Here is a 25,335-nt window from a genome sequence, read left to right on the forward strand (position 1 = left end):
ACTCTGTGGCTGGTTAACAGAAATTACCTTTAGCTTGTGTAGGATTTAGAGTTATGGTTGGAGAGGAGGGTGCAACTGTTTTAAAGTGGGTTAATATGCTGGTCCTGAAGTCTGCTGAAGGGTGTTTTGTTCTGATGTTTCCACGTGTATAAATCCTGTTATGTAATGACTGAACAATTTTCGTCTGTTTTGTTTCTTAAGGACTAGAGCTTTTTGTTTGTTTGTGGAGACAGACAGCTGAATGCTGTACCTTTTTTTAAAAATCAGTTTGGTTCAATAAATGCATTAGGCTTGGGAATTCTTCCAAAATAAAAATGTGACTTGCACGTGTCATAAATTATTCAGCTACCTCATGTATTCAGACTGTGTCCTGGCGCCCTAGTTGCTAGCAAATGGTGTCTGGAAACTCCTGGGAAAAAAGTATAAAGTAATTAAAAATATTAACAAAATTCCACTGAATCTCTTCATTATACTTTTACAAGAGGCATTACAGCCTTGTCTAAACCTAGACGGCTAACTAGCTAGCAACAGACTTGCCTCTGCTAACAGAAGTGAAGAGCTGAAGTGTCCTTGAACAAGGCACCTAATCCACAACTGCTCCCCGGGTGCAGCACTGCTCCTAAGTATAGGATGGGTCAAATGCAGAGGTTCAATCTCACTGCTCACTAGAAGTGTGTGACAAATAAAGAGAACTTGAATTGAACTCAACTGCTGTAAATGCTGCTCTTGTACTGGGTTTCACAGTGCACAAAACTACATCATGGGCAGCTGGGCAGCCTGGGCAGCTAGTGGAAAAACCAGGAATGTTTATCCGTCCTTCACATCACTACGGATCATGGAAATGATGAAAAACTGTAAAGGAAAACTAGGTCTACTGGAATGTCGTAACATGAATGACATTACGCTTTCTATATGTAGAGCAATGTAACAAGATCTGATTGCAGATAGTATAATAATAATATGTTCTGATTCAGAAAATATCTGTGTAGCCTGTTTGTATGTGGTGATTAAAAGGAATTTAATTTCAATACCAAAACAGCATGATCATTTACATTTCTTTAATGAGGTAAATATTTATTGAAACATCAATAATCTGCACGTGTAGTAGTGTAGCCATGACATTAGAAATTAGACTGGAAATAACTCCAAATTTAAGAATTAAAATAGGGAATAGAGGATGTTTGCTTTTCTACTCACTTCAACAGTGCTTCAAGTGGAGGATTATGGAAGGAACATGGTTCGCTTCACATGATTAGGGAACTTAACCCATACTGTCGTTTTCGCACAGCTGCTGTCACAGTCATTTTCCTCCCTTACATTTAAGACATCGTGACCATAGAGATGTGCAACAAGAAATGTACCAACATGTATTTTATAGACACACTTTCACAATGGCAGTACGCTGACTAAACTCCAGTTTAATAGTTTGACATAATGTATTGGCGTGACTGTATTTCGGATCTGATGCTGCCACTGTGTTTTGAAGGTAATTTTTGAACATCAAGAAAAGAAGAATAGAGAAGGCTTGTTTCTAAGCCCATTTGAAAAGGCACCTGTATAGTCGTACTCTTTACAGCAAATGTTTCAGTGGCATCAATGATAATGACATTATACTGCTGTCACCATCATGAAATTCCAAGCTCTACAAAATGAATAAATGAATAAATATAGCTACAAAGAATGTACATTTGTGTTGAGGGTCAGTAAACTGGTGGAAATGGCTGGATAGCCACAGGGAATGGCATGGACAGCTTTACTACTGTCTAAAGTCCGGCCTTCATTAAGCTAGACTTTCCTCTTGACAAGGACATTCAATTTATGAGTGGTTTGTGATTTTTTACTCAATCTCCCAGACCTCTTTGTACTGCTGGGCTGTGTTGTGAAACTAATTTAAAACACCATAAAATTCTCAGTATTTATAGCCTTAAGAGACCATGATAGCACAAGGCCAATCAAAACAATATCCCTTATGACAGTTTAACACAGATTATGTCTTTCCAGAGACAGGCATGGTATTAGAGTATGTATCTTTACTGACGCTGACTTAACTTTATCGGTGAGCTAAAACAGGCTTACATAGCACATGGTGGAGGAGGCCCTTGTGAAAACGTTCTATCAGTTCTAATAATACTAGTTTGAGGAGCTGGCCCAAGTCTTTTTAATTATTGTTTTGGCATCACCTTTTCATTTACTTGTTTCATGTGGGATTTTTTTTTCTTTTTAGTTTTCACTAGCTTGGTCAGTTTATAACGTCTGTCAGGTCCTGACATTTCTCAAACTGCAAGTTTGAGGGCTGATTGGAAGGTACTAAACAAGTGGTTGCCCATGCCTATGAAAACAGTAGGCTAAAAGCATGTCTGCTCAGTGGGTTGTTCTATTTGAAGTGGTTGTATGATGGACAAACATGTGGCCTACATGAGTGTATCCGAGCAGACCTCTAGCTGCTGGTTTTTGTGGACCAATCTGGGTCAAAGTCCAGATCTGTTTTCTTGTTCCAGTCCATCCTTGCCAGTACTGTGACTGGGAAATGAACTTGTACATTTTACTTATTTCAGATACTTTTAAATTATATCTTTTTTGTCTGTGGATTCATTGGAAAGAAACGGTTTTAAGGTTTGCCCATGCTCTTATCACATTAGTAAAGTGGTGCAAAGATTGGAATCCATGTGTAGATGCTCAAACGAAGTGAGGTCTCCAACGTATTCAATACAGACCTGTATGACGAAATGTCATAAAATCACCACACCATTCTATACTCAGCGGGAATGTTCAGAATTACGACCTCACATAGATGAATGGACATGCTCCTAAGAGACAGCCATTGTTCTCTCAAACGTGTTTGCAATCACTGATCTGTACGCCAAGACATTGGTGCTCAGTGAACAAAGTAGCGAACAGAAATGTTTCCGTTTCTCTGACCCATGACTTTGTGGTTAAGCTGACTGACACAGGTGGTGAAGATGATAAGGAAGCAAATCAATATTGTGGATAGGTGTTGGCAAAGAGAGACGGGAGAAATAATATAGGAACTGTGATTTCCTTTGACAGTTAAAAACAAAGACATTAAGCCATACCAGAGGAAAATGGCAGAGCCTCAGAAAGAGGTTTGCAGCAAATTCACATTAAAAGCAATGAACCATAACAAGGCTGAAAACACAGCAGACTGGTGGATACTGTTAGTATGGTCACATGGGTTGGATCAGCAAACATCCAATTGACTGAAAACTGGTATATGTGGCAAACACGTTCCTGTGCATTCCAATCCCGTTGTCATTTATTATGTAGTGCTTTATCCTAAAAATGACGTTATCTAGAAAATACACATTCACAGCAATTTCATTTCTTTTAACAGACAACACAGAAGTTCCGCTTGAACTGTTATATAACTTGCACCTAATACAGTTTTAATAATCTTTGAAAGAATGTCTATGATTTTACTCATCCCCAATATCTAATACTGCCCATGTCGAATGTTCTAAACAAAAAAATACATTGAAAATGTATGCTAAATATGCATAATGACTTGAATAATTTGGCTGCCAGATAAAAATGCTGCGAGTTTCAGCGCTGTTAGATCCTTACCTTGCCAAGTTGTAAAGACAAATATAGAAATGCCACAGATTAACCTCGCATGACATGCATATATTTAGCCTATACCAAGAGGTTGGATTGCATACATATATTTGTAGAAATTCATCACAATAGGTTGTTAAACTGTTGATTCCAAATACTTTTAAATGGGAATGTCCATGATTGGTCACAAAGCATATGACTGGTACTTCAGCTGTTACCATCAACCAAGCATGCTGCTTTCTAAGGAGATTATCTGGCTTGTAAACATGTTTCTTGGATTTAGCTCCTTGGTTATGGTAACACGGAGTAGGGCGTGGTGTAAGTGCTCCACGGTAGATCGCTATCTTGCACTGGACACTGGAATATTCATACCGTAAGCAGCGTTTTTTGTGCATTCAGAGGCAGTAGTTTGTGCTCTCAAAAAGGAAACCTATGGCAAAATGCTAACTTTGGGGGAAAGAAAGAATTGTGTAGACCAGTGCAGTTGTCTCCTTGCATTGTACTGGACCCAGATCAAGGTAAGCATTAGAGTTAAAATCTCTAACCTAAAATTATGTTTCTGGGAATTATATTTTCCCCCGTTATTGTAAAGAGGTTAAATGTCAGCACTGTTACAAGCTGCTATTTCTCTGGCAATCAATTTGGTCTATTTTCTTGTGTTGTGATGGTGTGCTATTCTTGACAGTGGATTTTAACCCTAATCCTTACGACAACCCTAACCCTTACTATAACCTGAGCCCTTGCCCTGAGTCATTTACAGGAACCAGAAAAAATAGACTAGAGAAATATTGAATGCAATGACATTATATCTCAGAATGACAGGTTGTTCCTTGAGTCTGGGACATCCTCTGTAGTATACCAGTATTTTATATCATCATAGTATACCAGTATTTTATATCATCATAGTATTAGCATGTTGAAAATGAAAGTAAGTAAAGTAAGACAGATAGATGAAAATCAAAGTGAAGAGTAGGTCTATGCATAGCTTAACTTTTGTAACCCCCCCCCCCCCCCCCCCCATAAAATACAGTTATTGTTTATAACTGTTGAGACCAGACTATGCTGACTGTATTAATCTTACTGTATTCAGTTTGAATGAGATTTGGTTCACCATTAATCAACAGAAAAGTTCAATTTATTACCCACCTATATTGCAACAGTGAGCACTTACCGCTGCTTCTTTCTCCTAGTCTTTGTCTGGAGTCTTTTCAGGTTTCTGACTGAAAAGCAAATGCAAAGGCATGGGTATCTATGAAGTCCATATCGTTTGGCCTATCGTTATCATTCAGCTCTGAGGCTAAAATGCTAAAAGGCAGGCAAGTGGCTGAGAGTTTACTACATTCAAATATTGTTCTAATCATGACCTAGACAAGTCCCAAGGGGTTCCCTTTATGTCAGCTTCTGCCTTGCAAGGTTCAGGATGATTTTAAACTGTAGATGACGCATTGAGTCATTTTCAACCCATAAAATCCACCTTTTATATCAATGTTTTTGAATTAATTATGTCAATATCAGCATCAACATGTTCATCACAGTACAGTGACATCATTGAGTTTCCAAAAAAAAAAAAAAACATACTTAAGGGTGAAGCACCTCTTTAATATATCTTCTTTACATATGTGAAGACATTCACTCTTTTCATTATCTAAATACCATGGGCACTCCCTACTTACTACACTGAAATTCAACGTTAGGCCTTGTTACTCAAGGACAACTTTGTCTTCCTTGCTGCAGTAATTTCCTGACATAATGTTTCCTACAACCACAATTATATGCCAAACGAAGAAACTTAACATAAGCTAACGTAAAAATCTATGACAAGACAATACAAGCTAGAAACCTGGACAGTCCACGGGTTCGTTTTCATATGGAAAGTAAGTTAGCTTTCAAGGTAGCAATGCTGAAAGTTAAACGATGACTTGATTAGTTAGCCAGTCGATGTTAGCGTTAGCCACAGATACAACTGACCCACACTTTAAGATGAGCCTGATAAGCCTGATAAATTCTCAATGCCACACCTACTCGTTATTGTTAGGGTTGTGAAATTTAGCCATCGTTACACAATTCATAAGCATTGTTTACTCAAGCGACGCTTTAAAGAATTCAGCCCCTCAGTCAAGTTAGGCTAGCTAGGAGTTAACACAGCTATGGATAACCTATGGATAACTACCCTTAGCTCAACAAATTCTCCACTTTCTTACCTTTTTAATAGGGTGCACACAGTAGCGGGTAGATGACCAACAAGAATACATTTTCTTAAAAAAACACAACAAGCAGGTGTAACTCGTCATTTCCTCAAATAAGCATTCCCTCTTCCTTTTCTGTTGGTATCTCGAATGAAATGTACTGAAGCCTATACCATGTGTACTAGCAACTGGTGGTGGTCGTGTGTGTGTGTGTGTGTTTTGGGGGGGTTCTGTGAAGGGCGGGATTCCGTTTGTTTGCGTGCCTAAACTTGTGACAAACTCATTTCAAGAGTATCATTTTAAATCATGTAAAAACTGATTTCAGGAAATTAATTTAGTTTCAGGTCATTCAGTTATTTGTCAGAATTTGCTGCCATGTCATGAAAGAACTTTTTTTAAATGTGACATTTAAGTGTCGTGTCTTTCGAAGACAATTAAAAGTAAACCATTAAAAATAAAAAATGCAAATGACATCTTCCACAAAAAAGAAGGCTATAGTTCTGTTGTTGTTTAGTTCAAAGAAGTTGTGAGAAAAGGCAACTTATCCCACCCTCTGGAAGTGCCCTACTTTTCCTCATTTTGAATTGCCTTGCTCTTCGTCAGTCCATTGAAACTCTTTGATCTTGGTGCACATTATGTTGGACAGTAATGAAAACAAAACATGCTAAACAGTAACTTCAGCCTTGAGCCATGGCGGTAAACTGTATCAAAGTTATAGAAGTGAGCTCATCTCAAGATTTATTCTGCATTTCCCAACCCAGACGGCAGCTAGCAGATCTGTGCCAGATAGGTGTTTGTGATATTGACATTTGTTTGGCTGACTTTAAAGTGCAAGGGCACCCTAAAGTGTAACCTAAACTAGGTAATCTAAATTATATGACTGAACTGTGATGAAACACATAAATGCTGGCCTGCCTTGGCTTTATCAGTAGGTAATCCTTTGGGTGCTTGCAGCCCTAAGTACTCTTGTTTGACTGGTCATCTCTCTTGGCATAGGGTGGCTGCACAGGATTACCTTACTCTAATCTGAAGCGTGTGTGAAAAGGACTCAGCAGACGACAGGGACAGAACCTGCCATTGTACTCGGACAACAGGCCCAAGGGGAGATGATCAGATCTCATTTGCTGGGTGCTGATGAGGCAGTGTCTAACTGAATGGCTGAGGAAAGGATCAGGTTAAACAGCATCATGTTTAGAGTAGTCCACAGTAGGTTAAGTCTTTTTAAAGCAGCGGTTATAACAGGAAGCAAAAGAAAAAATAATGAAATGTCTTTAAATTAAATACAAGACAGCCTGCACATTTTTTCTCAGAGGAATCCTGAATTGCTTTGAGGACTGATAATAAGGCATACACAGATTGCACACACAGAGAGAGTTTGTGCACTTCCGTATCTTGCTAACTCAGGCTACTGCTGCAGCCTACTCTAAAAATTGTCTGATTTAGATGCTATTTATGAGGATTACTGACAGCAGAGGATTCTCCTCTTTGTGATTTTAAATATATAATCCAGTGGCTGACTCATCGTTCATCCTTAGGGATTTTGCATAATTTATAACCTTGCTTGCATCCATCACCCATCACCGGTTCTCTTTGTTTTGACAGATCTTGCAGTGAACACTGATGCTGAAAGGATTCGCTCCCGACAAATAAGATAATCATGAGCATAAGTACGCTCAGGGAAACAACAACAACAGCTTCAAATGGCACTGTCTCACTAATATGAGCATTCTTCAGGGCCATGTGGTTTGTGGTGCAACAGACAAATGGACGACTGGACAAAGATGTCATCTTTCATCTGAAATAATATGGTCTACCACGCACGGTCTTGGCATGTCTTTGAACCACCATTTCAGTCAGAGGACAATGCATCGTCAGTAAACAGCTGTGACACAGGACCTAAGGACATTGACTATTTGTTTGTATAAATGGACCCCCCTGTGACTGGAGGTCTACAGTAACATTTTTGGGGGGTCTTGCGGAACGAAATCCCCCAAAGTTACTCTGTGCTCACTCTGGAGATGCTGCAGGCCAACAACTTCTCAGTGGTGCTGCTGATCCAGCTGACGCTCCTCACCTTTGACCTCTTTGTGAACTCTTTCAGTGAGCTACTGAGATCCTCACCAGTAATCCAGCTTGTGCTTTTCATGTGAGTGCAGGGAAGTCGGGTTAGGGCCGCTGACCTTGTAGATTTACTGAGTTACATATTCTCGTAAAAGTTTCAGAGCCAAGAAGCAACTCTGAGGCGATCATGGTGTGTTTCCTGAATGTAAAAAGGTTCAATGGTGTTTTGTATCATGCATTTATATCATGTCCTTAACAAAGAACAGTGTCTCAAGACATTTTAAATAAACCACGGGCAAAACTGAGGCAGACTGAGGGTTGAAACTATGAAAAAAAAGAAGAGGCGGGAGTGACAGGGAATGGAAATAGCCGAGAGCAGTAAGCATGGGGAGCAGGTAGCAGTTGTAGAGGGAGAACATAGAAATATGAAGTAGGATATTGCAGGTAGACAGTTGTGTATTGAGTCAGTGTGTCTAGCCAGTGGGGCTAGAAGGTGTAGTTCTGAACAATGTATTGCTCATTCTGATATGAAGAAATAGGTCAAGAGTATTTTTAATATATTACATCATGCTAGAGGGGCGTAAGCATGGAAATCCTGGAAGCATGTATTTCCAAAATGGCACTGATAGGGGCTTCAACTTCAAAGCATTGAGAGGTTTCTTGAAATAAAAGGTGCATTAGGAACCCAAATATGGGACAAATATGGTCACTGATGAACTGTCAGATGCCATATAACATTTTGTCTCGTAATTTATTACTCATTTTTGTATAGATTACCAAATCTGACTTACTTAATATTTGCAAATTAAGCAGAAGACATTTCAGCTTAACCTATGGAATCCAAAAGGGGGAGTGATGGTGTGTAATGTTTAGTTTCAGTTAAATGCATGATGCTTGGCATAGTCAGAAGCTCACTTGAAATTGTAGGCTTACCCTATCATAATTAACATAACTTTTAAAATGGTCTTTTTCACCTCGTTATGCTCCACTCTTCTAGCATTCAAGACATCAGCTTGCTCTTCAACCAGTTCATCTTCCTGCTGATGCTGTTTAACACCTACGTGTTCCAGGTGGGGCTGATGTCTCTGCTGCTGGAGCGCTTCAGGGCGCTCATTATGCTGTCTATGCTCTACTTGCTCTTCAGCATCTCCCTCCATTGCTGGATGATGGTGGGTCTCATTTTCATATTCATAATTTTCCTCAACATTCACGGTTGAAGTGCCCTTGAGCAAGGCACCGAACCACCAACTGCTCCCTGGGTGCTGAGACTAAAGTGGCAGCCCAGTGCCCCGGGTGTGTTTGTGCCCACTGCTCCTAGTGTGGCTGTACTAATTGCTCAATGCGAGTGTACATGTGTGTGTGGTCACTAACAACAGATACATTAGTCTAAATCTGTACATGTGTGTGTGTCAGTGGGGTTATTCTGTTATGCTGTATTACAAGGGCCTACAGATTTCATATTTTACTCAGTTCTTTGTTTTAATTCTATCTGAATATATTTGTCAAATCATACTGACTCTTTACATGTGAGTAGAGAGAGTAGAGTAGAGCAAGACGTGTTTTTTTGTAGCTCAAGGCATGAACTGTACTTAACTTAACAAAACCAAGCCTGTGACACTGAAAGTACAGCATGGTTGCATTATTCGAGGTGAATGCTGTGGTTCTCCACAGAGTCTGCGCTGGATGAAATCTGATCACTTTGTATGGACGAATGGACTACTTGTTCTGTTTACCCTCCAGAGAACAGGTGAGACGTGTTTATCTGCCGTCATCAATGTGAAAACATAGAAATATACTCCAGCACAAAAAAAGGAAAACAATTGACACATGTTTTACTGGTCCCACTATGGCAGGATAACACATGTGTCCATAAACAAGGATCACATTGTATCGCATTGGCAGCATGCTAGGACTGACAAAAACCTGACACACAGCTAGACACACAGAGATTCTTTGTCGGATATACTTAAGGTTCTACTCACAGCAAAAAAATACAAAATTAACATCACCCTATTATTCTGATCCTACTGAGAATATATATATATATATATATATATACCATAAAAAGATCAAATTGATGTTATCATCTGTCCTCTTCTTTTTATTAAGGGGAGCACACTAGTCACATGCTCAGCCTTGACAGAAGGACATATGGGAGAGATATTCATTCCCCTGAGCTCCTAATTGGATGTTAAGAGGATTAATTGTCTGCAAGTTGCTGTTGTCACTTTTCTCCTTGCTTTCGAGAATGAAATATTCTGGGGGAGCATTCAGAACATCTTTCATTAGAATTACCCACAGAAGTGCCATGTGTATTTGCTTTTATTAGAGTTACCCACACAAGTGCCATGTTTATTTGCTTGCAGCTGCTGTGTTATACTATTACCTTTACAAGCGGACTGCTGAGTGTCTTGGAGACCCACGCCTCTATAAAGACTCTCCTTGGCTACGTGAGGCCTTTGAACGGTCACGTCAGTTATGAGAGAACAGTGGGTCAAAGTGGAACTGTTTTGACAACAGACAGCATGGAGCCGTCAGGACTTACAGAGCCCATGCTGTGGACAGAGGCAAAATGGAGTCCACGCAAAACAGGGAAGTTGGTTAACTTTCAGAATGTGAGCAGCTGAATGAACGCTCAATCAGTGTCGTTCAAATATGAGTGAAAAGGGAAATGGATGCATGTTTGTGACAGTGTGGCTGTTCGATCTAGGGATGCATGATAATATCGGCAGGACAATGGTATCAGACAATAAGAACTTAAGAATTGAATCATCAGCAGATATAAAAGTGTATGCCGATGTGCCTCGCCGAGAAAGTATCAGGGAAACACAAACACCAGTTTAAGTAGGATGATAATTACATATTACATATTTTACCTCTAGTCCAAGTTATAATGATTTCCTTATTTTATTTAGGGTAGAATCAAAGGAAATGTTTGTATGTCCGTTTCTACAAGTAGCCCATAACAATAAGAGTATTAGGTTAATTATAGTACAGGAGAGGCCAAAATGAGTTTGAAAATATCGGCATGTCGAATTTCAGCAACAATCCAACATCGTGCATCCCTAGTTCAATCCATTCCCGCTTCCATTTATATTTGTTATGGTTATACTATCCTTCATGATTATTGCCTATTACAATTCATAGTTTCATAAAAGTTTATATGAAACACTTTGGAGTAAAAATATGAATCTGTGTGTGTGCCAGGTTGCCTTGGATGATAGAGCTCGCTATTACATTTGAATGTACTTGTGCTTCTACAAACTCAAATACAGATGTGTGAGAAAAGTAATTTAATCATCAAATTCAGAATATTTAATGTTGTGACATTAATTTAAGTGGCTGGAATCATGACCTTAAAAGTTACTTGTGCCTCATACAAAGTGATACCCAGGCCTGACAATATTAACTAAGCATTAACAGTTTTGGATGCCATTTACAACATAGCCCATATCATTTTTTAAATCCTCTTTCCACAGTTAGAGCACATTTAGATTTTTAAGGCTTGGCTAAGTATCATTATCACCTCCAAAAAACTATTTCTTACAGCTTGGCGTCTTGTCCCATACTGAAATCTTTAGTTAATTCTCAAGCAACATCTAAATTATTCATAAACAGTCCTATCAGATCTACGAGTACATCCAAGATAATGCTCAAATCATTAAGTTCTGGTGATTAAACAAAGAAATGGAATTTGGAAACGTAATTCTGGTGACCCTGGTAACACTACCATCACCTCTGGGGGCAGTGGAAAGTAAACCATACTAAACCAACATTACATTTGAACCATTATCCTTATGCTTTATCCTTATCCCAATGCTTTGCTATCGATAATAAAAATGTATTACAGTTCATGCCTTTTTATTTCCATCTTAATTGTGATTAGTGATTAACGCTGAATGATATTGCATAATAATATAAAATAAAACTCTACTTTGAATCCACACATTCAATGAATCTTCTACATAAGATAGAATAATGAAGTATTCTTATTGAGTATTGAATTGTGTTCAGCTATTGAAACTGTATGCGCATTTTGGCCATCTGTTTTTTTTGTTTTGTTTATTGGTATTTGTCCCAGGTGAAAGTAGTATTTGCATGCAGACAGCAAACAGTAGGCTCTGTACGTTAAGCAAGACAGTGTAAGTTTGGAGACCTTTATTTCCTCTGAAATTGGCTTAGTATTATTCTATTACAGGCAGGGCAGTGGGGAGGGTTTACATTCTCATTCAAGGAGGGGGGCGAGGGATTGGGGCAGGGTATCTGGTAAACATAGACATAGATCAATTACTTTTTCCATCATTTGACATTAAAACCAAATCCTACAACTGTCGTATACATATTTATAGATATATAGATATTTATTTATATCCTCTTAAATCGGCCGGTGTGTCTCTTGCTAAATATATTCTTTAATATCTGTCAATATCGATATATATCTGTGATAAAGTCATTACCATTTATATTTTATACAGTATTTTGTATCTAGCTCATGTCCTATTGGGTTTAGTTTTTTCTTATTCCTCTTTTCTCAAAGACGGGAAACAAGACAGATATACTTGCATATAAATAAGTACACAATGAAGACAGTGCTGTACACAGCCGCTGTGAAAAAGTACCCTGGGGTCTCCCATGGTATTTCCAATGGTCCAGTGCCCGCTACGATTGCATTGGAAAACTGCAAAAGCAGAATTTGCGTTCTGTGCTCTACTACTCAGAGGTCAGCAGGTGGATCATCATCGAATGGTAACTAAGATTTTAAAAAAGGTAAAAAGATAAAATATCACCCCAAAACTTCCTGAAGAAGAGTTTGTTGGCAAATTTAATGGCCGATTCCAATGTTGAGTTTTCTTCATGGTCAAATATCTCGGCTAGGACCTCGTAAAGCGCAATAACTTCAACACTAAACACCCGAAAACAAATAAATGCATACATACACGCACACACACACACACACACACACACACACACACATAAACACACAGTTTCCTGTGCCTTTTATACATCATTATTTCAAAAGTGAAGCTGACCGCCAGTTCCACCAGGGGTACTTCTTCACAGGGTCATAGGAGGAATTTCTTTACTTCAAAAGAGCTGTGATTTCACCGCAAACCCCTAACTCAACTCAATACAATTCATTTCAATTATAGAAAAAGGCAAACCATTCTGAAGCAATAACCATAATAATAACTGTCTTAATGGATCATAATAACACCAATTATTGTAAGAGTAGTAATAATAACGATAACAGTAATGGTAATAAATAAATGGTCAGATATGAATGACATCACATTCCAAAAAAGAGAAGAAAAAGAGAAAAGAAAAGTGTAAAATTCCCACAGACATGAGGCTTGCTTCGCTGCTCTTCCTCTTGTTTTAGAGGAAGATGAGGGACATGGGGCGAGGGGCAACCCTGAGTGCCCATATCTGCCAGTCCCAGCCCGCGTGTGCTTGAGATGAACTGGTTTAAAGGTAACTGTGCCCTCAGGAGAGAGGGGGCTCACCCGTACATTGATTCCCATGCTTCGTCTAAAAGCACCATGGCCCTGAGACCCACATACATGCTCTATCTTGGCAGTGTAGCAGAGATGACATCATCTCTCTGGGAGCCATCTCCATCGGTTTGGCCAGTGTTTGGCAGTGCTCGCAACTACTGCCCAGAGCCATCCCTTTCACATCCCTGTGTGTAGTGTTTGCATTGGTCACGGATTCATTACGCATGTACTAGACTGACAAATTACTAAATCTCTTAAAATATATTTGGCAATTGAACATTTTTGTAATCTTTTTTTTGGCAAGGGGTTAAAATGAGTATGCCGATGTGGGTGGAGGTGTAGTGTAGATTGGGGCTGACTTGGAGGAGTGATATGCTCGGGGAATGTTCTCTTTTCATGCATATCAAAGCACAATCGAAGCCTCCCACACCCTACAAAAAAGGCTTACCAGGACACTGTTCAACATACATACATTTTCATAATCACTATTCAACACCCGGTGTGTTAAGTCAACTCATGTTCAACTGTGGCTTTCTCTGTTTGGTAATCTGCTCCGTCCATTCATATAAACCTGAGGAATTTGTGTGCCATAACTCCCAAACACTTTCTCTCTTCCCTCTTTTTCCCTCTAGCTCCATCTTAAACTTCTAATTTCCTTTGAGTTTCATCCAAACACACTAAAAAGAGTCCCTGCACTGGTGCCATGGTTCAGCTCTCCTTATTGTCTCTGCATTCCACGTGTATGCCGTACTAAAAAGGGAACTTCCATGAAAGTAATGCTTAATGTGTGCGATAACATTCAGTGTATGGCATTGCTATCAGACTCAGTGCCATACTTAGTCTATGTACCCTAACCTGGCACTTCCTGCCATCAAAGATGGCTTCCTTTATTACATACTCAAATAATAAATGCAAATGTAAACAAGAAGTAAAATGGTACATTACGTGATTTGTTTTTCATTCTCTTGTGCAAGTCTCCGTGGTGAATGGCAGTGATGCCATTAGTGTTGCTGCCCACAATATCTGTGGGTGAGACAGAGGAGGGTGGGGCGTTATTCGCCCAATGAGCTCGGGTGATACGCTGGACGTTTGGAATGCTAAGAGTGAGCAGGACAGTGAGAGACATGAAGCATTCAGTATGGACAGCAGACAAAAAAACAACTACAAAATGAGGTTGCTGTTCAGCGAGTTTTTGATAGCCAGCTGTCCTGGAAGTCAGATTGCATTGCTACGCATGCATGTTGCACAATCCGTTCAGATTATCCAATAAATGCACCAACTGTATGTGATAGAGACTGATAGAGAGAGCAACAGTGAGAGAATAAGATTGCGAGAAAAAGAGAGAGAGGGAGAGAAAAAGAGAGAGAGAGAAAAAGAGAGAAAGAGAGAGATGAGAAATAAAGAGAGAGAGAGAATACAGTCCTGCACTACACCATAGATGAGAGTGCATTCTCTTCATTGTAGGGACAGGGAGGAGAAGTTCGTATGTGATTGGCAGCCGGAGTCCCATCTGCGGGGGAGAGGTCATTCAGCTCCCCAGATGAGGAGAGGGGGTAGGAGGGAGACAGAGAGATTCCAGAGGAGGGATCTGCAGAGCCAGCAAACGTGCGTGGGGGCTTGGGCACCAGGTTGGGCTCCAAGGTGGCCCGGGCCAGCAGCTGCCTGTCCCTGTCCTCCGCCTGCTGGCCCGGCCTCTGGCCCTCATTCTGGCCCTCGCTCTGGCTGTAGGAGCCACGGCCAGACTCCGACTCGCCGTCTGACAGCTCCAGAGGGGGAGAGCTGCTGCCATCTAACCTGAAGAGAGAGTCCAAGTACTGGGCAAACTCCAGCACCACCTGGCTGGGGTTTCCATTAGAGAGAGGGGGCTGGGAAGCTGCTGCTGCTGCTGCTGGGGACTGGCTCTCTGCCTTGGCCGCTGGAGGCTTCTCTCTCCCAGCCTTTGGCCCCATATCCACCACTGACTCCTGGCTGCCTCGCTCCAGTGGGGTGCTGCTGCCCCGTGGACTGTGGGGCACCGAGGGTGGCATTTCCGGGCTGGGGGGACCAGACTGCAGGTAAACCTTTACAGTCTCTGCTGCTTTAGCCTGGGAGGTGTCTCTCTGGTAGTGAGGCTGTCCGATCACCGTCTGCCCCAGGACTGGTGGGATGTGGGCGCTGTAGCGGGGGGTGGCAGGGGAGAGATGTGGGGAGTACTCTAGGGGCGGTGTGGGGCAGTAGGGCCCTGGCTCACCAAGCTCGTGATCAGGGGTGGCCGGCTGGAGGCCGTCGGCAGCCAGCAGCTCGGTGCGGGAGCTGATGGAGGGGTTCTCCTCAGGGATGGGGGCGTTCAGGGGGAAAGGGAGGCCGCCCAGGCAGGGGGAGCCACGCAGGGCCGCCGAGGAGCGCCGGGAGTCCAGGCTGTACAGGGACTCGGCGTCGGACAGGCTCTCCATCACGGCCAGCGGGGCGCGGCGCTCACACAGCTCCACGGCCAGGCGCTCACGGGCCCCCGTCAGCACCACGGGCACCGGGGGAGGGGGGCACTCGGCAAAGCCGTCCAGAGAGATCTCTGAGCGGGCACAGGAGCTATAGGAAGAGAAGGGGAGGAGAGCGGGAGAGGGAGAGGGAGAGGGAGGGAAAGAGGATAAGATAAGGGAACAATGAGGAGGATCACGAAGGCCCAAAGCAAAGTAATTAAAAGCAAGGGATGATGAAATAAAAAAAGAAGTTGAATCACAGAGAAGAACATTTTTTTAAAGGAATTTTAAATAAGGAGCATAACAGCACATAGAATAGGAATGGTAACCCACATCCAACACAAGGGGGGAGGAAGAACAGGAGGGTAAGGGTAAGAGCGAGGGTTAATCAACACAACTAACTACCTACTAACTAACTAACAGGGCACTGCATTGTCTTCGCATCTCTGCTGAACCACAGGGGCTGTGGGGGGAACTGTATACTACCATACGTCACCGCACTGCAGTCAGCGTGAATGAGAGAGGGGAGAGTGGTTTAGACTTTCAATGAGATTCAAGAACGCACACACATACAGGCTCATGAAGTCAGCAACACTTTCTCTCAAAAGCAAGAAAAAAATCATATTAAAAATGTATGATACGCCTTAAATCTAGTTGCGCTATTTCCACAGGTTTGTTTGTTTCCTGCAAGCACAATCTGTCTGCTTTTGTCAGTCTCATTTCCTCACAGCACTATGAGACTATGTCTCATGAGCGCCCTCTGCTGGACTCACCGGACACTGCTGTTTCTGCGATGGTGTGTGACAGGACTGGGCTGGCGAGGAGTGTTGGCACCCATGAAGATGGTCTCAGGGTTCAGGTCCACCTCAGTGGGGCTCACCATGATCTTAGCAGCTGACAGGAGGGCAGTCTTTCCTTTGTTGTAATTCTCCAGTACCTACAGGAGAGTGACAGTCGAGAAATTAGGTCCACTATTGCTAGCCACATCACAGGATACAGATATGAAGACACGGAGAGAGAGAGAGAGAGAGAGAGAGAGAGAGAAACAAATACAGAACAAAAAGGGAAATAACCACTTTATTTTCATAGTGCAAGTTGTCACTGAGAATACACATGGATAATGTAATGGTATGGATAATGGCACCCCATAGATACAATGGAAAAGAAGCAACTTCAGTAAGAATGCAGACAGGCTGCAAGTGCTTAAACAGTAACACTATGATCTTTATATGGCAGCTGCTCTAGTTAACGGCACATCTTTTCACAAAGAAAACCATCGATACATCATTCCACATGCAGTCCAGACTTAGCACTGTTTTACAGGGGAACTGGCACTCCCATCCAGCCTCAACTGACAATTCAATCTTTGTTAGGACTGTAAAGACACAGTGGAGTCTGTCTAGGAATGGCTTTGTAGGTTAACTTGCACTCCCTTAAAGGCTCTGCTTTTAGTTGCAGATGCTGTATTGGAAACCAAATCTACACAAAGAAAGTTTCTCAGATTTTTCCTGAGATTACTTGGATATCCTTATGCTGAGACAAAGATATATTTTTGAAGTAATTGCTTTTATGAGTTATCAATATTCTGCTGCTTTCACCAGATTGTCACCATCGTCATTGAAACCACTGATTCACACCACTTGGTTTGGCTGTCTCCTCTTGCGAACTATGAAGGCAATAGTCTCAAAGATTTAAGATTAAGATTAAGATTATATCAGGTTAATTTAACAGATATGTGTGACTAACAGACTACCACAGAATCTGCACAGGTGTCTGGTGCTCTAACTACAGTTTACGTATTAACACATAATCAGCCCTTATAATAGTGTCGTGGTATGTTCATTCATTACATTTTTAATGACTTCTAATGGACCATTAGATTTTAAGGGCACTATGCTCAATGCTTGGCAGCAGGCTGATCCGTGCATCAGTGGCCAAAATCATATTTCACAGTTGGGCACAGATGGCCAGAGCCACAGCTGGGTCTCACAGTGAAGCCCCAGCTGAGGGGCCCGTCCCCACGGAGACGCAGGGCTGGGATGGATGCGACAGTTGGGAGCACCTTCTATCCCAGGCAGCCTGCCAAAAGGTAGCGGTCCAAATCTCACTACTGGGATAGGTCGGGAGAGCTGCGGCTAGTCAGGCCTGCTATTCAATTATTCATGTCCTCCATTAGCGTGCGGGCCACGGTCGGGTCAAGATGTAAAACATTTGGATGACGCAAGGCAGTTAACGAGGATGGAGATTTAGTTTCCAGTCGGTCTGCAACAGGACACACAAGCAAAATGTCCTGCCAGAAAACAAACACTTGAGCAGGCTTTTTTCCCCCTGAATGCTGGGGTGAGCATTTCCTTTTGACAAAGGTGACAAAAAAAAACACCTGTGTAGTTTGTCATGGTGAGGTCACTGTGTAACAATTCTAAGATTTGAAGATAGTTTAAAGTGTGTATTCCTGAGAGTGTTGTTAACTAGACAGTCCCATCTCCGAGACTGGGAGATGATCATTGTACACTACTGCTTAAACAGATGGAAACACTGAATGTTTGCTGGCAAAATGCATGGACAAAAACACACAAATAAGGAAAATTGACAAAAACAATGATCAGTGTCTGACACTAAAAGACAATAAGAAGATTTTGACAACAGAGACAGGAGTCGACCCAAAGGGGAACAACGAGCAGCAACTATAGCAATGCCAACATCACTCTTTAAATGGCTTTTCCATATGCACCGTCCATGAATGACTGAGACACCACAAAACACATAAAACAGCAGCTTGTGACTAGAAAGGGATGTCATGAAGGACAGAGAGGGACAGTTATGAGGACACGAGACAGTCAGTGCAGACAATACAGACAGACAGACAGACAGGGGTGAGCACACGGCATTCAGCAATCACTCCAGCACACAGCACGATCTTTGGGTTCTTCTTTAATGAGTTAAAACATAGTGGCACGTTAAAAAACATGAGTCGAGCATCACATGTTTCCATGACAACATTTGTAAACATCCATGATACAGTACATGCAATGACGCGAAGCAATACATTAAGTAACAGCATGATCCATTAATAATGTTAACATCATAAACAAAAAGAAGACATACATAGTGATGATGATGATGATGATCATGATGATGGTTAAGAAATAATGAATTTTGTGAGTAATAAATATGGTTTAGACAGAATGTTTAAGACAAACGAAGAAGGTGCAAAAAGTGTGAATGTGCACGTGTGTATGTGTGTGTGTGTGTGTGTGTGTGTGTGTGTGTGTGTGTGTGTGTGTGTGTGTGTGTCATGACTGTATGTACAGCCTTAATGCTGGGCTCTCTGCATACCAAAAAGAGCACATACAAATTGAACCTTAAGATACAACCTTGGTTGGGTTAGGATGGGAAAGGGAGGCTGTGTCTCCTTGAAGCGCGAAATATAAGCGCTCATATGGCACAAAGACTCACAATAGTCAACATAAGAAGCAGAACCTGCCAGAACACAACCCACCACCAACACACAGGCTGCCTGAAGTAGTCAGTTCACAGTGGTAAACAGCCCCCGTCCGCAAAGGACCACCAGTCCTATACATCTACAATCAACCCAGCCCCACGGGACAACAGAGATGGGGGGATAGATAGCCCAGAAACACGAACACAGACGTCATCCAGTGATGAAACAGGGAAGGCATGGAAGGCCAGGCACACAGGCACACAGGTACACAGGTACACAGGCACACAGGCACACAGGTACACAGGCACACAGGTACACAGGCACACAGGTACACAGGCACACAGGCACACAGGTACACAGGTACACAGGCACACAGGTACACAGGCACACAGGCACACAGGTACACAGGCACACAGGTACACAGGCACACAGGCACACAGGTACACAGGTACACAGGCACACAGGTACACAGGCACACAGGTACACAGACACACAGGCACACAGGTACACAGGTACACAGGCACACAGGTACACAGGCACACAGGTACACAGGTACACAGGCACACAGGCACACAGGCACACAGACACACAGGTACACAGGCACACAGGCACACAGACACACAGGTACACAGGCACACAGGCACACAGGTACACAGGTACACAGGCACACAGGTACACAGGCACACAGGCACACAGGCACACTGGATGGACAGGATGATGGCATGAGGTCAGACTCATCTGTTTAGATAGACACAAGCTTAACTCCTCTTTTTCACAGTAGACATGCCTCTTCGAATAGAAATACACCAAATTGAATGGGGGAACGATGTAGCGTTTTGTCAACAAATAAACAAATAAAAAGGCTCCCAGGCATAACAAAAAGATAGCAATTCCCAATATTTCTGTGCATTCTGTGCTGGTGTTTGTATGCATTTGTTTATACGTTTCGGGGCCTGAGAAATATTAACAAGTACGATACAATGCCTGAAAGACAAGATGCGCAGAATTCACAGCAACACTGGGAACGTTTTTGTAAATCTAAAAGCCTTTTTATTTTGACAAAAACGTTATACTTCTCCTTTAAACTTGTTTCTTCCGGTAATACTTGCAGTAAATTTATTTGAAAGAGGGAAAAGATTTAATATGCAAACAGGCTCACAAATATCCCTGGAGTAAAATCACGTAAGGTAGATAAATAAAACACATTAGACACTTTGAGCCCACTGGGAACAAGAAGGATTACTGCAAAACTGCACAATCGCTGTGTCTCTCTAAACAGTGCCTTTTACGAGAGAGGGGAGATTATTTCTGAGCTGGAGCCCAGAGTGGAGGGGAGGATACGGACACCCCAGGACATCAAGAGCTGTCAAACAGAAAGCAGTGAAACAAATGAGGGGAGAAGAGGTCAGAGCCGCCCGCTGCCCGCTGCCCCGGGCCATCATGCAGCAGCAGCAGCACGCTACCACACAGAGAGAAAGAGGAGGAGAAAAAAAAACGCTTTAGTACACAGGGACATCGGGGGCTTCAAATCAGGACAGCAGAGGCGGAAAGGGGGGCAGAGAGGTTTAAAGGAGCCAATGGACAGTCACACTGGGGAGGGCACAGAAGTGCAACAAAGCTAGACAGTGGAGATGTAACAGATTGGAGACACTGGACGGGCGAAGGGGGAGTCTGGGGCTGGGGAGTCTGAAGGGGTGCTTTCAGCTGGAGAGGCGGGGAGGGACTCAGGGGGATCAGCGGGATTGGCTTTTAAGGTGTCTGGGGTTTCAGGTGCAGAGAGAGCGTCTAGTGTCTCTGAGGGCAGGGCCAGACTGGCAGCCGGAGGAGTTGTGGGTGGGTATGATGTTAGAGGGGTGCTGGGCGTGTCAGTGGGAGTGCTAAGTGCTGGGGGCGCTGGGGTATCTGACACCTGAGCAGCCGAATGTGCGTTTTCCACTGGCGAGGGAAGTGAGGTATCTGAACTCAGGGGGCTTGACAGAGTGTCATCAGCTGGCATAGCTGAGCTATCGGACACAATAAGGCTTTGGGCGCTAGCTTGTGGAGGCACTGCAGGGGTATTTGGCATGTTTGGCGATAAACACGGAGAGGGGATATTGGGCTGTGCACGGGCAGGCAGAGTGACTGGTGTATTAGATAGAGTAGGAGGGCTGTTTGGCAGTAGAGGGCTATTGGGCAGATCTGCCTGAAGGCTGATAGCCTCTGATTCTCCAGACTCTGCATCTCTCTGCTCTGAAATGGCAACAATGGCTTCCAGCACCTGTAGAAATATCAGTATATGTTACAACATACTAACTTACACACACTAACAGATAGAACTAACAGAACAAACTATCTACACACACACACACACACACACACACAAATACTGACCCACGACACACAACCACAACCATATCTGAGCACACATTAGCATCACAAACAGATCCACAGACTTACACATCTACACAAAAACACATACTGACAAGCACAGCATCAGTTTAATACTGAGAAGTACCAGTTTACCCAGAACCTCAAGTTTGAAATAACAGGCACTGGAGCGCTTTACAGCAACACTCCAACATCCTTAAGTACTGACCACAGTACAGTCCACACAGTACAGTGCACACACATCATATCCCTTACCAACAGGGCCTTTCACCAGAACAAGTACAATATAGAGATACAGACACCCCACACACACACACACACACACACACACACACACACACACACACACACACACACACACACACACACAGACACAGACACAGACACAGACACAGACACACACACACACACAGACACACACAGACACACACAGAGACAGACCTTGTGGAGACCCTCCATCACCATGTGTGGCATGTGCTCGTTCAGCATGGCAGGGGAGATGATGACTTCATCGAAGGCCTTGTTGTCGCCCCACAGGGCGGAGTACGTGGGATCTTCCTGTCCACAGCTGCCAACAGGAAGGGAGAGGAGAGGTCACTTTCTCCAAAATACCACACACATGCCAAAGGCATACATTTATCACCTAAACACCATCTACAGGGCTGCATAGACTAAAACAATGTAAAACACAAGGTTAGTCTCTCATTTTAAAAATGTATATACTGTATACATATACATGTGCTTGCTCGTGACAAAACCTTCTGTGTTAAAAGCCGTATCTGAGCAGATGATCAAGTTCGTTTGAGTTCATCATTTGTGAAAAAGCGTGCAGCAAATAAATAAATAAATAAATAAATCAATAAATAAATAAAACAAGAAAACCAGCTCAAGCAGATGCTGTAATCAGTAAAGCACCTATGTGACCAATTTAAGGTTATTCAACCCTCTGCTAGCCAAGTGGAGTTATTGCAATTATGGCAGAAGGGTTATTTTGTTCCACAGAAATTCCCCACCTACCATTTCCATTATCATTTATTCAGAAGTGCTTTGAGACTATAATGAGAAGAAGACACTGTGAATATAAACATTAGTGTTACTATCCTGCACATCAGTAGAACACGTTTTTGCTGCATGTTTTGAGCACCAATTCCACCACAGCACTCCAGTTTGTATACTGCAGCTCTGAATCTATCTGTCGTTCTCTCTTTCCCTTGCCGCCTCTCCTTCCTTTTATCTCACTTCCATGCAGTCTCTTTCATTCACTCGCCAGCACTTTCCCTTCCACTCCCTCGACAGGTCAGCGCGTGTGTTTCTCACCATGACTCCGGGGGGTGGTTGTGCACCACGTGGATGACCCGTCCCGGCGGGTAGAGGGGGGTGGAGGCAGACAGGGCGATGCTTAAGTCACTGGGGTGCAGCCAGAGGCGGGAGCTGGGCGGGGCCGGGCCCTGAGGCTGGGGGCCGTCCTCCTCCTCCGGGAACTCCGATTTGGGAATGCACTTGGTGCCGCCCGCAATGATTCTCCACTATGAAAACACGGCGGAAAACACAGACCCCACATTTACACATTCATAAACATACTTTACACACAGGTAGATGCTTATATGCCTTTACTGAGTTTATTTGACCCCAGTCATTTCTACATTTCATCATCTAAAGCAGTGGTTCTTAACCTGGGTTCGATCGAACCCCAGGGGTTCGTTGAGTCACTCTCAGGGGTTCGGCAGGGGTCAAGACACACACAGTATAGCCCGGTTCACACTAGCAATGTCGGGTCGTTTTTATATATACCTATGTTTTGAAGAAATCATATTTTATTTTTCCAATTACGAAGGGTTCGGTGAATGCACTGATGAAGCTCGCAGGGTTCAGTACCTCCAATAAGGTTAAGAACCACTGATCTAAAGGGTGAAAGAGATGAGAAAGAGAGATGCCGTGCCAGTGAGGAGGAGAGAGTCTGTGTGGCAGACATGAGAAAGGCTGAGTATCGGGTAGCTGAATTCACATGAGAGGAGGTCTGGAATGAGTTTAGATTACAGAATGTAATTAAGGATTAGGGCAATTACAGTTAGCGTTTAAGTAATTAAGATAGGGATGAGATAAAGGAATATATTCAGCCATCAACAGGATGAGAGGGTGTTAGTCAAGTCTGCCGCTCCGGTAGAGACACTGCCAATGCAGGCCAGCAATACTTTATCAGAAGAAGTCAATGTTACTGTGCTGTGTAGTCCTTCAATGACACATAAATAATAATAATACATCTTATGGTCATAGTCACAAGGCCTCTTACCACCTTGGCGCACAAACAACTACGGGAAAAGACACCTAACAGATTGACAAAAGTATACAGTTCAACTACTATGCACTCAGGTATAAGTTCAAATGAGGAGTCATTGATTTAATTTCATATTAGAATCAGTATATGTAGTGAAGGGGGAGAGAGTAGTCACCCCACCCGGACTTGAATCCGGGTCTACACGGTGCTAAACCTGCACACTGACCGCAACGCCAAAGAGCCAGGCTCGATGGTATGGCAGTCAGAGCACATACTCATGTGTAGTGACAGCACTCTGTCACAGTATAAAATCATGCATCATTCATTTCATCATAATATCAACTAATAAAAGATGGTTAACAGTGTTGATGCAATAATAATCACAGAAATAAACTAAGCCTCAACAACAAAAATGATCTGTGGGTGTAGTGTAAATAAAACAGAAAGCAGCGCCCCATTTGAGAAGAGTGAAGAGACGAGAGGAGAAGAGAGGAGAGGAGAATGAGGAGAGAAGAGTAGAGTAGAGGAGAGGAGAGGAGAGGAGTGGAGAGGAGAGGAGGAGAGAGGAGGAGAGGAGAGGAGAGGGAGGAAGAGAGGAGGGGAGGAGAGAGGAGAGGAGAGGAGAGGAGAGGAAAGGAGAGGAGAGTGAGGAGAGGAGGAGATAGGAGAGGAGAGGAGAGGAGGAGATAGGAGAGGAGAGGAGAGGAGAGAGAGAGTGTGAGAGAGGAGAGGAGAGAGAGTGAGAGAGGAGAGGAGAGGAGAGAGATGGAGAGAGGAGAGGAGGAGATAGGAGAGGAGAGGAGGAGAGTGAGGAGAGGAGAGGAGAGGAGAGGAAAGGAGGAGAGTGAGGAGAGGAGAGGAGAGGAGAGGAGGAGTGGAGAGGAGAGGAGGAGAGAGGAGGAGAGGAGAGGAGAGGAGGAGTGGAGAGGAGAGGAGGAGAGAGGAGGAGATAGGAGAGGAGAGGAGAGGAGAGGAAAGGAGGAGAGTGAGGAGAGGAGAGGAGAGGAGAGGAGAGGAGAGGATAGGAAAGGAGAGGAGAGTGAGGAGAGGAGGAGAGAGAGGAGAGGAGAGGAGGAGATAGGAGAGGAGAGGAGGAGAGTGATGAGAGGAGAGGAGAGGAGAGGAGTGGAGAGGAGAGGAGGAGAGAGGAGGAGAGGAGAGGAGAGGAGAGGGAGGAAGAGAGGAGGAGAGGAGTGGAGAGGAGAGGAGAGAGGAGAGAAGAGGAGAGGAAAGGAGAGGAGAGGAAAGGAGAGGAGAGGAAAGGAGAGGAGAGGAGAGGAGAGGAGAGGAGAGAGAGAGTGTGAGAGAGGAGAGGAGAGAGAGTGAGAGAGGAGAGGAGAGGAGAGGAGGAGATAGGAGAGGAGAGGAGGAGAGTGAGGAGAGTGAGGAGAGGAAAGGAGGAGAGTGAGGAGAGGAGAGGAGAGGAGAGGACAGGAGAGGAGAGGAGAGGAGAGGAGAGGAGAGGAGGAGATAGGAGAGG

At 43.2% G+C, this 25,335-nt stretch overlaps 2 protein-coding genes and 1 long non-coding RNA gene across 7 annotated transcripts in view; 1 reads left to right on the forward strand and 2 right to left on the reverse strand.

The window, feature by feature from the left end:
* LOC116220832 overlaps window positions 1-6,749 on the reverse strand; it is a 30,808-nt gene extending 24,059 nt beyond the window's left edge. The window contains exon 1 of the long non-coding RNA XR_004163910.1: window positions 4,745-6,749. This is a non-coding gene — a long non-coding RNA (uncharacterized LOC116220832). The remainder of the gene's footprint in view (window positions 1-4,744) is intronic.
* LOC105891092 (transmembrane protein 138-like) lies at window positions 3,837-11,112 on the forward strand. Of its 3 annotated transcripts, XM_031569696.2 has the most exons (6): window positions 3,837-4,091; window positions 6,756-6,965; window positions 7,362-7,905; window positions 8,818-8,989; window positions 9,492-9,567; window positions 10,187-11,112. In XM_031569696.2, exons 3-6 carry the CDS (start codon window positions 7,778-7,780, stop codon window positions 10,300-10,302), a joined length of 492 nt encoding a protein of 163 aa, XP_031425556.1. In that variant the 5' UTR covers window positions 3,837-4,091; window positions 6,756-6,965; window positions 7,362-7,777; the 3' UTR covers window positions 10,303-11,112. The 3 variants fall into 3 exon arrangements, with proteins under 3 accessions (XP_031425556.1, XP_031425555.1, XP_012672684.2); XM_031569695.2 differs by having other exon boundaries at window positions 6,756-7,905; XM_012817230.3 differs by lacking the exon at window positions 6,756-6,965 and having other exon boundaries at window positions 3,838-4,091.
* An 851-nt stretch (window positions 11,113-11,963) lies between these two features.
* The window catches only part of dagla (diacylglycerol lipase, alpha), a 38,163-nt gene continuing 24,791 nt past the window's right edge, over window positions 11,964-25,335 (reverse strand). For all 3 annotated transcript variants that reach the window (XM_031569698.2, XM_031569699.2, XM_031569700.2), the window contains 4 exons: window positions 22,898-23,106; window positions 22,022-22,148; window positions 16,545-16,708; window positions 11,964-15,880 (listed from right to left, as the gene is read on the reverse strand). In XM_031569698.2, the coding sequence (XP_031425558.1) occupies window positions 14,743-15,880; window positions 16,545-16,708; window positions 22,022-22,148; window positions 22,898-23,106 (1,638 nt within the window). In that variant the 3' untranslated portion in view covers window positions 11,964-14,742. The remainder of the gene's footprint in view (window positions 15,881-16,544; window positions 16,709-22,021; window positions 22,149-22,897; window positions 23,107-25,335) is intronic.

The sequence above is a fragment of the Clupea harengus genome, chromosome 6 (genome assembly GCF_900700415.2).
Source record: "Clupea harengus chromosome 6, Ch_v2.0.2, whole genome shotgun sequence".
Taxonomy (NCBI): domain Eukaryota; kingdom Metazoa; phylum Chordata; class Actinopteri; order Clupeiformes; family Clupeidae; genus Clupea; species Clupea harengus.

Excerpts from the sequence above, each read along its gene's own strand:
- LOC105891092 (XM_031569695.2), top strand. The coding sequence starts at position 7,778 with ATGCTGCAGGCCAACAACTTCTCAGTGGTGCTGCTGATCCAGCTGACG. Across the intron at positions 7,906-8,817 it reads ATCCAGCTTGTGCTTTTCAT|CATTCAAGACATCAGCTTGC; the intron begins GTGAGTGCAGGG and ends CCACTCTTCTAG. Across the intron at positions 9,568-10,186 it reads GTTTACCCTCCAGAGAACAG|CTGCTGTGTTATACTATTAC; the intron begins GTGAGACGTGTT and ends ATTTGCTTGCAG.